The 13,557-nt window shown below is 42.8% G+C and overlaps 1 protein-coding gene across 1 annotated transcript in view; it reads left to right on the top strand.

Annotated features, from left to right (window-relative positions):
• The window catches only part of FHIP2A (FHF complex subunit HOOK interacting protein 2A), a 1,458,394-nt gene that overhangs the window by 565,595 nt on the left and 879,242 nt on the right, over window positions 1-13,557 (top strand). The window contains exon 6 of the mRNA XM_044055532.1: window positions 5,583-5,870. Within this exon, the coding sequence (XP_043911467.1) occupies window positions 5,583-5,870 (288 nt within the window). The remainder of the gene's footprint in view (window positions 1-5,582; window positions 5,871-13,557) is intronic.

Below are 13,557 nucleotides of genomic sequence, written 5' to 3'. Positions count from 1 at the left end.
ACCTTTCTATCCTATACAACCTTTGTGGTGTATTTGCTTGTAACTGAAGGTATTGTTTTTATTTTTTTGTATATGTTTTATTAGCAATATGTATTGCCTACCTACTTCGGGGCACCTGACTTCTGGGGCAAGAAAAACTGAAGAAAATGGCGTCGAATGCATCTTATATACCCCTGGCGCACTGACGTCAGGGAAGAAGCGACAGCAACCGACGCCGGAACAAGACTTTGGAACTCTGGCCCACTGCGGGACCGCTTGACGGCAGGATAACCCAAGTGTAATGACTGCAGCAGTGTGAACACTGGAACATCTACATTTATGGTAGGTACAAAACTGTATTTTGTGTACACTTACCATAAATGTAGATGTTCGAGTGTATTCACTGTTGCAGTCCTGGTTACCTCCTTCCAGCCTCCTGTTTTTTCTCTTACTATGCCACTACTTTCTTTTACTACACTTAAAAGCCTTATTGGTGTATTTGCTTTTATTTGGAGGTATATTCTGTTTTAAATTATTTATATATTTTGGTCCCCATTTGGGGGGGCACCTGACATCTGGGGCAAGAAAATCTGATGTAATGGCGTCAGCTGCATGTTTTATACCCCTGATGACCTGACGTCTTGGAAGAAGGGACAGCATCCGACGCAGGACCCAAGACTTTGTTAATCAGGCCGATAGAGGGCAACCTGCCAGCAGATTACCCAAATGTAATGACTGCAACAGTGAATACACTCGAACATCTACATTTATAGTAAGTGTACACAACTGTACTTTCCCCCTTTTTCTCTGCTCCTCCTTTCTTATTTTCCTTCTGGATGCACATGTTCCCCCTTTTTCTCTGCTCCTCCTTTCTTTTTTCCTTCTGGATGCACATGTTCCCCCTTTTTCTCTACTCCTCCTTTCTTTTTTCCTTTTGGATGCACATGTTCCCCCATTTTCTCTACTTTCTTTTTCCTTTTGGATGCACGTGTTCCCCCTTTTTCTCTGCTCCTCCTTTCTTTTTTCCTTCTGGATACACATGTTCCCCATTTTTCTCTGCTCCTCCTTTATTTTTCCTTCTGGATGCACATGTTCCCCCCTTTGTCTACTCCTTTCTTTTTTCCTTCTAGATGCACATCTCCCCCCTTTTTCTCTGCTCCTCCTTTCTTTTTTCCTTCTGGATGCACATGTTCCCCCTTTTTTCTCTACTCCTTTTGTTTTCCTTCTGGATGCACATGTTCCCTCGGATGCACATGTTCCCCCTTTTTCTCTACTATTCCTTTCTTTTTTCCTTCTAGATCAACATGTTCCCCCTTTTTCTCTACTACTCCTGTCTTTTTTCCTTCTGGATGCACACGTTCACCCTTTTTCTCTACTCATTTCTTTTTTCCTTCTGGATGCACATGTTCCCCCTTTTCTCTACTCCTCCTTTCTTTTTTCCTTCTGGTTGCACATATTCCCCCATTTTCTCTGCGCCTCCTTTCTTTTTTCCTTCTGGATGCACATGTCCCCCCCTTTTCTCTACTACTTTCTTTTTTTCTTCTGGATGCACATGTTCCCCATTTTTCTCTACTCCTCCTTTCTTTTTCCTTCTGGATGGACATGTTCCCCCTTTTTCTCTACTACTCCTTTCTTTTTTCCTTCTGGATGCACATGTTCCCCCTTTTTCTCTACTCCTCCTTTCTTTTTTCCTTCTGGATGCACACGTTCCCCCCTTTTTCTCTACTCTTCCTTTCTTTTTTCCTTCTGGATGCATATGTTCCCCCTTTTTTCTCCACTCCTTTTTTTTCCTTCTGGATGCACATGTTCAACATTTTTCTCTACTATTCCTTTCATTTTTCCTTCTGGATGCACATGTTCCCCCATTTTCTCTACTCTTCCTTTTTTTTCCTTCTGGATGCAGATGTTCCCCCTTTTCTCTACTACTCCTTTATTTTTTCCTTCTGGATGCACATGTTCCCCTTTTTTCTCTACTCCTCCTTTCTTTTTCCTTCTGGATGCACATGTTCCCCCTTTTCTCTACTCCTCCTTTCTTTTTTCCTTCTGGATGCACATGTTCCCCCTTTTCTCTACTCCTCCTTTATTTTTTCCTTCTGGATGCACATATTCCCCCATTTTCTCTGCTCCTCCTTTCTTTTTTCCTTCTGGATGCACATGTCCCCCCCCTTTTCTGTACTACTTTCTTTTTTTCTTCTGGATGCACATGTTCCCCATTTTTCTCTACTCCTCCTTTCTTTTTCCTTCTGGATGCACATGTTCCCCCTTTTTCTCTACTACTCCTTTCTTTTTTCCTTCTGGATGCACACGTTCCCCCTTTTTCTCTAGTCCTCCTTTCTTTTTTCCTTCTGGATGCACATGTTCCCCCTTTTTTCTCTACTCCTTTTTTTTCCTTCGGGATGCACATGTTCCCCCTTTTCTCTACTCCTCATTTCTTTTTTCCTTCTGGATGCACATATTCCCCCATTTTCTCTGCTCCTCCTTTCTTTTTTCCTTCTGGATGCACATGCCCCCCCCCCTTTTTCTCTACTACTTTCTTTTTTTCTTCTGGGTGCACATGTTCCCCATTTTTCTCTACTCCTCCTTTCTTTTTCCTTCTGGATGCACATGTTCCCCCTTTTTTCTCTACTCTTTTTTTTCCTTCTGGATGCACATGTTCCCCCTTTTTCTCTACTATTCCTTTCTTTTTTCCTTCTGGATGCACATGTCCCCCCTTTTCTCTACTACTACTCTCTTTTTTTCTTCTGGATGCACATGTTCCCCCTTTTTCTCTGCTCCTCCTTTCATTTTTCCTTCTGGATGCACATGTTCCCCCTTTTTCTCTGCTCCTCCTTTCTTTTTTCCTTCTAGATGCACATGTTCCCCCTTTTTCTCTACTACTCCTTTTTTTTCCCTTCTGGATGCACACGTTCCCCCTTTTTTCTCTACTCCTTTTTTTTCCTTCTGGATGCACATGTTCAAGCTTTTTCTCTACTATTCCTTTCATTTTTCCTTCTGGATGCACATGTTCCCCCATTTTCTCTACTCTTCCTTTATTTTCCTTCTGGATGCACATGTTCCCCCTTTTCTCTACTCCTCCTTTCTTTTTTCCTTCTGGATGCACATGTTCCCCTTTTTTCTCTACTCCTCCTTTCTTTTTCCTTCTGGATGCACATGTTCCCCCTTTTCTCTACTCCTCCTTTCTTTTTTCCTTCTGGATGCACGTGCTCCCCCTTTCTTTTTTCCTTCTGGATGCACATATTCCCCCATTTTCTCTGCTCCTCCTTTTTTTTTTCCTTCTGGATGCACATGTCCCCCCCCCCCTTTTCTCTACTACTTTCTTTTTTTCTTCTGGATGCACATGTTCCCCATTTTTCTCTGCTCCTCCTTTCTTTTTCCTTCTGGATGCACATGTTCCCCCTTTTTCTCTGCTCCTCCTTTCTTTTTCCTTCTGGATGCACATGTCCCCCCCCCTTTTCTCTACTACTTTCTTTTTTTCTTCTGGATGCACATGTTCCCCATTTTCTCTACTCCTTCTTTCTTTTTCCTTCTGGATGCACATGTTCCCCCTTTTTCTCTGCTCCTCATTTCTTTTTTTCCTTCTGGATGCACGTTCCCCCTTTTTCTTTACTCCTTTCTTTTTTCCTTCTGGATGCACATGTTCGCCCTTTTTTCTCTACTCCTTTTTTTCCTTCTGGATGCACATGTTCTCCCTTTTTTCTACTATTCCTTTCTTTTTTCTTTCTGGATGCACATGTTCCCCCTTTTCCTCTACTACTCCTTTCTTTTTTCTTCTGGATGCACATGTTCCCCCTTTTTTCTCTACTCTTTTTTTTCCTTCTGGATGCACATGTTCCCCCTTTTTCTCTACTATTCCTTTCTTTTTTCCTTCTGGATGCACATGTTCCCCCATTTTCTCTACTCCTCCTTTTTTTTCCCTTCTGGGTGCACATGTTCCCCTTTTCTCTACTACTCCTTTCTTTTTTTTTCTTCTGGATGCGCATGTTCCCTCTTTTTCTCTGCTCCTCCTTTCTTTTTTCCTTTTGGATGCACATGTTCCCCCTTTTTCTCTGCTCCTCCTTTTTTTTTTCCTTCTGGATGCACATGTTCCCCTTTTTCTCTGCTCCTCCTTTCTTTTTCCTTCTGGATGCACATGTTCCCCCTTTTTCTCTGCTCCTCCTTTCTTTTTTTCCTTCTGGATACACATGTTCCCCCCTTTTCTCTACTCCTTTCTTTTTCCTTCTGGATGCACATGTTCCCCCTTTTTCTCTGCTCCTCCTTTCTTTTTTTTCCTTCTGGATGCACGTTTCTCCATTTTCTCTACTCCTCCTTTCTTTTTTCCTCCTGGATGCACATGTTCCCCCTTTTTCTCTACTCCTTCTTTCTTTTTCCTTCTGGATGCACATGTTCCCCCTTTTTCTCTGCTCCTCCTTTCTTTATTCCTTCTGGATGCACATGTTCCCCATTTTTCTCTGCTCCTCCTTTCCTTTTCCTTCTGGATGCACATGTTTCCCCTTTTCTCTACTCCTCCTTTCTTTTTTCCTTCTGGATGCACATGTTCCCCCTTTTTCTCTGCTCCTCCTTTCTTTTTTCCTTCTGGATGCACATGTTCCCCCTTTTTCTCTGTTCCTCCTTTCTTTTTTCCTTCTGGATGCGCATGTCCCCCCTTTTTCTCCTTGGACTGTTGTTCCTCCTGGGACTATTTAATTCTCAGGTATGTATGTCCGCATGTCAACTTTATGTCCTACCCCATGAGCAGGGAGTATATATATGTAACCTATGATGTCCTTTTAAAAAACCTAAGGTTTCGCTATACAGGACGGACATTGAGCTATCCTTGGCCGGGGATCCCCATAATAAAGAATGCAGGAACAGTGAAGAGAAGGACATCTATTGTTATGACAAGATTTTGCACAACTGTACTTTCTTCACTACTTCTTTCCATAGTAGGTTTGAATACAAGCCACCCCCCGACCCCCATTTTTCCAACCATTGATATTTCCCAAGCTGGTTAAATACAGATGGAGATAAGGTGTCCTTTCACAGTTGGCTAGTAGAATCATCACTAATGGTACTGTGTACGTAGTGCATTTTCGTTACTGTAAGCGCATTATTTACCGTAGGGTGTACCATGCATTGCATCGTTATCACTTCCCGCAGTCAGCCTCAGTTGCCTTTAAGTAGGCCCTTCCTGGTTATGAAATTAGTAATTCTGTCTTACTAAATAAACAGGATACGTTTTATTTATGTCCATTTGATTAATTTGGTAAAACCAATCCCAACTATATTAGCTTCTTCTGCAAAGTGGATATTGGAGCTTAGCAAAAAGCAGTGTTTTTACATTTGTCATAGGTAAAGCAAAGGCTGAAAAGCAGGTACTTCACCTGGGTAAACTCATTTTTGGTGGTATGCTTTTTGAGTGCTGTGTTGGTTTGGAAAACGGCATGAACAGTGTGGCTATAAAATGGTTTCTTGACACAACTAACTTGTTTACTTGACGCAAACACTAACCTTACATAGCAGTTTTAAAATGGTTTGATTTTGCCATCAAAATGTAGTTTCGATTGCAGTAGAATAGTTGGAAGTTTGTCTGACTGAATTTACATACAGTTATGTTTTCATTTCAGAACAAGTTAAAAACGTTAGCTACAAAACAATCTGATGCTTCAAGTAAAGCACAGGAATCCAATGAGGTACTGATTGCAGACACAGGACAGACTGTGGAGCCTGGAATAATGTGTGGCTCAACAGGTGCTGCGGTTAATAGTGGGACGCTGAGTGAAAGTGAACTTTCAGATGACTTATCTGCATCACTGGACTCGTTAGATATGACCAGCCAGCCTGAAGCTCCTATTAATCGACCAAATCAGGACTACAATTTGGTGAATTCTCTACTAAATCTCACAAGAAGTCCAGTAAGTTGTTAGCAAAGCATATCTGCAAATTACATTTTGTATAAATAAAAAATGCTGTAAGTGGCTTTTAGGAATATTTTGCAGTATTGTGAGAGACTGCTGAGTATCGCCTCTTACTGTAAAACAGAGGGGTATATAAATTTGTGGGCTTCCTTGCTGTGATTTTCTACAATTGTTTCCAAGGATTGTTGCAAACCCATGTCATGCCGTATTGATTTTGTATCATCGTCATCATCATCCTCTTCTCTATGAGAAGCGATTAAAGCAGCTCATTTTTGAGATGTTCTTTGTCTTCCTTTGAGACATCTGGTACACAACTTTTTATTTTTCTTTTTGATTGTAAAATGATGTAACTGAACAAGTGTCCTGAAATATTTCATCCTGATTATATGTTTAATGCTGTTTGCTGAAGGCGGATGGTTAGCTGTCAGTGACATTTGTGTAACAAACCACCAGCAGTCAGAACTCTGCAGATCTTTCCATCAAGGCAGTCAGAACTCTGCAGATCTCTCTTTCAAGGCAGTCAGAACTCTGCAGATCTCTCTCCGTCGAAGCAGTCAGAACTCTGCAGATCTCTCTCCGTCGAAGCAGTCAGAACTCTGCAGATCTCTGTCGAGGCAGTTAGAACTCTACAGATCTCTCCGTCGGGGCAGTCAGAACTTTGCAGATCTCTCCATCGAGGCAGTCAGAACTCTGCAGATCTCTCCGTCGAGGCGTTCAGAACTCTGCAGATCTCTCCGTCGAGGCGGTCAGAACTCTGCAGATCTCTCCGTCGAGGCGGTCAGAACTCTGCAGATCTCTCAGTCGAGGCGGTCAGAACTCTGCAGATCTCTCCGTCGAGGCGGTCAGAACTCGGCAGATCTCTCCGTCGAGGCGGTCAGAACTCGGCCGATCTCTCCGTCGAGGCGGTCAGAACTCGGCCGATCTCTCCGTCGAGGCGGTCAGAACTCGGCCGATCTCTCCGTCGAGGCGGTCAGAACTCGGCCGATCTCTCCGTCGAGGCGGTCAGAACTCGGCCGATCTCTCCGTCGAGGCGGTCAGAACTCGGCCGATCTCTCCGTCGAGGCGGTCAGAACTCGGCCGATCTCTCCATCAAGGTTGTGACGAGTAATCTGTGTAGATGGCTCACCTTCTACCTTTGTGTATAAAAGTTACTAAACTGTTTCCACTTAAAAGCTATTAATGGAGATTTTTATTTTAAGGATGGTCAGTACTGGTTTTTATTTTCCTTCACTAAGTCAGACCTTTTTCATCTACTTTATTAGATTATTTTTTGGTCTATAACTTTTCTAAGTGTAGGGTTGAGTACAAATTCTCTTGTATATCTCAGGGAATAGTATTCCTGGATTAATATTATTTTAGTCCCAAGTCTAGACTCGCTTGTCTGACAGTTATAAAAATTTTTTATGGCAAGTGTACAAATTATTTAGATTTTATTTGCAAGACTTTAGGGAACTGCACCCAACCCAGCTGTTTAGCAGTGATGCAGCCCTGTTGGGGTGTCTGTCTGTCTGTGGCTATTTGTGAACAGTAAACTGTTTTGGACTGTGAGTCAGGACAGCAGTTAGTGAGCCTAACGTTTCAGAAACGACTTTCAAGCTTCTTGTTATCTAAATGTGAAACAAACGGGTGGTGTTTCTGTAATTGATCCGCTTCTAGTGTGTTTTGTGGTGATTCCATTCTACAGTATAACAGACTTTTATTTTATTTTCTTTAACTAGGTAAGCCCACTAGGCATAAATATCCATTTTCAGTGGTGGCCTCAAACCACTGCCTGGATAAATAACTTGCTGAGAGTTGCCCAGTTTGCAAGTGGGCATCAAGAGAGCCAAACTCAGGACTGCAGGGTGAAGCTCGTTATCAGCCCATTGCCATACCCTCCAAGCTAAACTGTTATATTCCTAGTAGGAAATTGATATGTGGTGAGTTCTTGTGTCAGACGGAGTTGGAAGTAGTTCACAGGGGACTTAGCTGGCTGCTGTGTTACTGTAAACTCTAAGCGTTCCAAACATGTTGCTTGATTCAAGGAGTAATACACCTGGTTTGATTTCTTTAACCATTTCTCATCCAGCAAGTTTCTTTTTTGAGTTTTGGTGTCAGATGTTTACAGTAATATGAGCAAATTAAAGCATGATATTTTGTATGCTGTCTGTATACAAGATAAGACAGATCACTGCTTTCTGTCCGCTACAGCCAAGCTGGAGAAAAGAATGACTGTAATTACATACTTGCAAGCAGCATAGAAACTGAAGTGATGAGCTGTGCAGATTATGTAAATTTAATGTATTTATGGAGTTTAAATTACAAGGTTTTTAAATGGTGTACAAAACAGCTATGTAAGGACAGGGAGTTCTTTTTATACACTTAAATACACTTAACTGTGCTTTTTTTAAGAACGTTGACTGTGTCTGTCAGCAAACCCCCATTTCTCAAAAATCTAAACACCTAAAGAGAAAATGTTTGCTATTCTAGACACTGCAATGAGGCTTTAATGGTTTGGTAAGTTATTCCTTTTAAAGAGTCTGATTGTTTTGTTTGATGCTAATAGCTATTTTCTTCTGATGTGGACCAGGTAATGCGAAATCTTCAGTGACATTTCTAACCTGTTGCTTATAGTTTTTCTATTCTGCTAGCATAAAAGCTTCACCTCTGATAATGTTTGCTAGTTATCATCAGTTATCAGAATGTAAAAGTACAGCTGATATCATTGGTGTAATATTCCAGTCTAAAAGATTCTTTCAGTGAACTAAGATGGTGTTTAGTATACCTAGGATCTTTCTTAGCATCTTTAATGATGTCTCTCTTGCCTTTACATCACTTTTTTTTCCTTACATACTAGACGGCAAGTTTGGTCACACGTAATGCAAGATTATTTCTAAGACTAGCTCCCTGCCCATTTTATCTGGTGCATTTACATTCTGATGCAGCTTTTTAGATACAAAGTTTAGAGAACAAAGCAGAGAGAAATTGTCTTAATTTGTTTTCTGAAATCTATTTGTTAAATCATTACATTTTAAATGGTAACACAAGTTTGCATACAATAATAGGAAATAATGTGGATGGTGCAGTGGTGCAGCGGTAGCGTTGTCGCCTCACAGCAAGAGGTTGTCTGGTTGGATTCTCGGTTGGAGTGCCTTCTGTACATAGTCTGCATGTCCTCCCTGCGTTTGTGTGGGTTTTCTCCGGGTGCTTCGGTTTCCTCCCATCTTACAAAGACATGCATCTGGAGCATTTCTCTCTGGGCCTCCACTGAAAATTGACTTTGTTCCAAGTCGGATTTTCCCAGTAAACAAATGTTAAATAAATAAAACAGACTATAATGACAGATTCCCTCATTATTACCATGCAGCGTACACACACACACACACACACACACACACACACACACACACACACACACACACACACACACAATTACGTATCAACTGTACAGATTTTTGCAGAATGTCCTGATTTTTGCCTCATATTTTTGGTCTGTTTCTCCTAACATTGTGGTTTTCTGGCAAATCTTTGAGGGCTGAAGTCAGAAAATATAGAAAGACATGACTTCATACCCTTCAGAGAATTCATACTAATGCAAAACTTTTTATTCTGTCAACTTTCAAAGTTTGTAAGAACAATATTTAAAAAGTGTCTCTATTTTTTGGGCCTTTGTCCCCCATTATTTATGGCTTTGTTCAGATTTCTTGCTCCAAGAGGTTGAAAGGTAGACACACACACACACACACACACACACACACACACACACACACACACACACACACACACACACACACACACACACACCAATTTAGTGATTCCAATAAAAATCCCAACAAAGGAACAAAAATAGGGATGGATTTTAGATATTACTCTTTTAAACTTAGTTCTTATATATATATATATGTATATATATGTATGTATATATATATATATATATATATATATATATGTATAAAACTATATAGTATAATAACTATGTATAAAACTTTTATACGCTGTGTTATCTTCATTTTGTGGCTCCAGCTGAATTTTATTAGGTGGGAGAGGGCCAAAAATGGCTCTTCTGATAGTGAAAGTTACAGACCCCTGCCCTAGTCCATCCTTAGTACCTCAGATCTCATTTGCTACATCATACATAGATGTATTATCCTTTCTCACAGCATTTGCTTAATAATATTCTTTATTGTAAGTGCATTTTCTCCTTTTTAGAATATATTTCTTTCCCTTTTAATTTTTTCTCATACATCTACTTTGTTTCAGATTTATCAATCACTAGGTATAACAATCAACTTTGCCAAATCAAAACCGACACTAGCACAGAGCCAGGAGTTTATTGGTCCCCATCTAAACACAACAACCCATTGTGCTTCCGTACTCTTACTGTGTATGTACACTCAGATCTCAGGTTCATCAAATTCTGTCTCGTACTGCTCCTCCTGCAAGACTAATTCTTAGTTTTGCCTTGGCCCCCTATTTTATGTGCATCCTTCAGTGGACTGTAGCTGTTCGGGGGTCTTTTCTTTGACAGCCCCCATCATTTCTAGTCATACTTGCTCAAGTATGCAAACGACATGTTTGCTGGTTGGTCCAGTCAGCAACATTTGTCTAGGTGAGGCTTTTGTTCTTCCTCTCCCATTGGCCACAGTAACCACGGATCCCTCCCAACTATTGGGGAGGCATTTCTTGGGAAGGACAATCTAAGGCACTTGGTCCCCCCATGAGACCAATTTGTATATCAATGTCCTGGAAATGAGAGCAGTCCTTTTAGTTTTGCAGGCATTCAAAGATGCTCTCCCTCTAGGGACCATTGCAGTGAATACTGACATCATGTCTGTGGTCTGGTACCTCAGTGAACAAGGGGGACTGTACCCTACCCCCTTTGTTGAGAAGCCATGAGGGGGTGGTAGTGGGCAATTTCCCCCCAACTACGTTCTTGTTACAGTGCACATTCCAGGAAACAATGTGAAGTGGGCAAAATCGGCAAGTTCATTCTGATGCCTCACAAGTGGTATCTCAGCCAGCCATTGCCAGAGAAAACTTTTCACCACTGGGGCCAACCATGCTGTGATCTCTAACAACAACAAATACAACAGGCACTTTGCACTGATCCCACCTCAGGGGGAGTCATGAAGAGATGTGGTATTCCACTCTTGGCCCCCCGGTCTCCCTATACGCCTCTATCCCCAGTACCTCTCATTCCAAAAAGAAAGCCAGTCAATTGAAGAGCTCTGTCATCCTCATTGCCCCATTTTGGCCTCTCCAGGTGTGGTTCCCCCTTCCTTTGGTCTCATCTTCGTAATCCTCCCTGGATACTGGACCCAAGTCAAAATCTTCTTTCACATCCTTTGGGGATGAATCATCCCAGTATTCCCTATATCAGACTATAACTGTATGGTTTCTCCAGTTCCATCGATACCCAGACAGTCCGGGGTTTCTTCCCCAGTGCAGACCATACTGTTATCCTTGCAGAATGACTCCACCACAAGGATTTACAAGAAGAATTGCAAAATATATATATTTTTTGGGATCTGAAAAACAACATTGACTCTCTTACTGCCCCTGTCTCTGCTGTACTAGATTTTCTATTTTATCTCTTTGAAGGTGCTAGTTTTCCCATGCTCAGAGTACAATTGGCAGCCATATCAAATTTACATTCGGGACAAAAAGTATACATCTTAAGTTGTTAATATTCTTCCTATTCATCACTGATGCTCAGAACCGATTCGGCTTTATACCAAACTTGTGTGCACCAAAATCTCTTAAGCTAAGCTACTACCCACAATGCCCTTCACTCAGTTACCGCAGATCTCGTTTGCCGCACAGCCATATAGCAGCATTTCACCGAGCTCTCCTGCTAAGTGATTTATCTTATAAATTTACAAGCTTTTGTAAAAAGTTTTTCTTGTTAGTTGTTTGGTCGTTGATGTCTTTCTGCACTCAGCTCTACCCCCCAGTATCCCTTTCGTACCTTTGTTGGTATTTTGACCTTTCTACCCTTGTGGTATCCCAATGCCATCGTTGGTTTGTCCTCTTTCCACTTTCTTCGCTCTTTCCTATTTTGTGTGAGTGTGAGTGTTCGCTATTATGTCTGAGAAGGGAACTACGGGGTCTAAACACTGCTCTTCTTGCAGTGGTAAACTACCCAATAGCTACCTTCATGAAGAGTGTGTACTGTTTGGGGGTTCCGCATTTGTCGGCAAAAATCCCCATGTGATAGTTGTGCTAGCTTCAGTCAGCAGACACTGAATGAACGTCGTAATAAATTGATTCTGAATGGCCTGCTTTTTTCGGAGGCTATTTCTGCGACAGAGGTCTCATCCCCTCCTTCTGTGGACAAGAAACATCCTCACTAAGACCCCTCTTCACCGGCTGGTGACGGGTAAAAGCCATAAGCACAAGGGCCAAAGTCTTCCTCTGGGCACCGTACTGCCTCCTCTGTTCTGACTACATCTCTTCTGAGTTCAGCTCCATTGAAGCATACCGAGGTTGCCTCGTCGGCGCCTAAGCCGGCACCGACTATGGCACCATCTACTACCTCAGTTCTGATCAATTTGTCTGCCTCTGCCTTGGCACCGACGTTGCCCATCTCCGTTCCGACAACAACTTCGGAGCCGTTCTTGACATCCACCCCTGTTGTGACCTCGGCTCCGAGCCTGTTCTCTGCTCCAACCATTCCTTTGTTGCCGGTTTCTAAGCTGGAATCGGTGCCGTTCTGCAATACACCACCCACCCGATATTCGCCGTCTGTGGACCCATTTGCTGGATAAGCCTGCAGCCCCTTTTTGGACTGGCCTGATTCCCCCTCAGGGGCATTGGTAAAATTCACCAGGAGTTTTTCAGAATTGGATGTGGTGCCCTTTTTTGACCAGCTGCTGACCGCCAGGGGAATTTCAAATTTACCTAGACCCCATCCCACTTCAGGCTTTGAGTATATTACTCCGGCGACCTCTACATACTCTCCTTCCTTGGATCCCTCAGTCCCAAGGCTCATATATCCGACGTTTTTGAGAGGACCTCGTTCCTCTGCACTGACTAAGACCGTGTCTGAAGCCTCGAGGCCCCTTTGGGTGTCTGTTTCGTCGGAACCCACCCTTCCTCAATCTCATACTGGGGGGGGGGGTTGATTCTCCAGTTCCGGTCTTGGTTCCAACTGTGTTGTCAGTCCTGGCTTCGGATCTGAGGGTGACTACCGCCCCAAGTTTGCTTGACACTCTGTCACCGGGGGCGGACCGTGTGGAGCGGGGTGTAACTCCGGTTCTGATTTTGTCTTCAGTTTTGGGCTCCCACTCCTCTTCGTGCGGGCCCGCTTTCCGGGTGATGGAGAGGGTGCTTGCCTCTAGCAATCCTCCTGAGTTGGTTATCCCCCCAGTTCCTTCTGAGCTGCAGCTGTCAAAGGCCACCCCCCCAGGACTCCGAGAGCACAAGGCCCAGGAAACCCCTGTCCATGGTATTTCCTTTTCTGAGTCTTCTTCGGATGCTCCCACCGAAGAACCCCCTCGGAAACGGACATGTAAGAGGAAATACATGGACTCCCCAGAGGAGTCCCTCATGGAAGATACGGACTACGATGATGGGGAAGGATCCCCATGGTCACCCCCTGACTATGTCTCCTTTGGAGACATCATGGAGATCTTGAAACAGAGGGGTGACTGGAAGCCCTCCAATCCTTCCTCTGAGGAATCAGGAATCCGTATTCCTGCAGGCC

The sequence above is a fragment of the Protopterus annectens genome, chromosome 14.part0, assembly GCF_019279795.1.
Source record: "Protopterus annectens isolate FY-2018-M chromosome 14.part0, PAN1.0, whole genome shotgun sequence".
In the NCBI taxonomy this organism is placed as follows: Eukaryota; Metazoa; Chordata; order Ceratodontiformes; family Protopteridae; genus Protopterus; species Protopterus annectens.
Note: the sequence above shows the minus strand (reverse complement) of the source record. Positions and strands in the feature narration are given on the sequence as shown.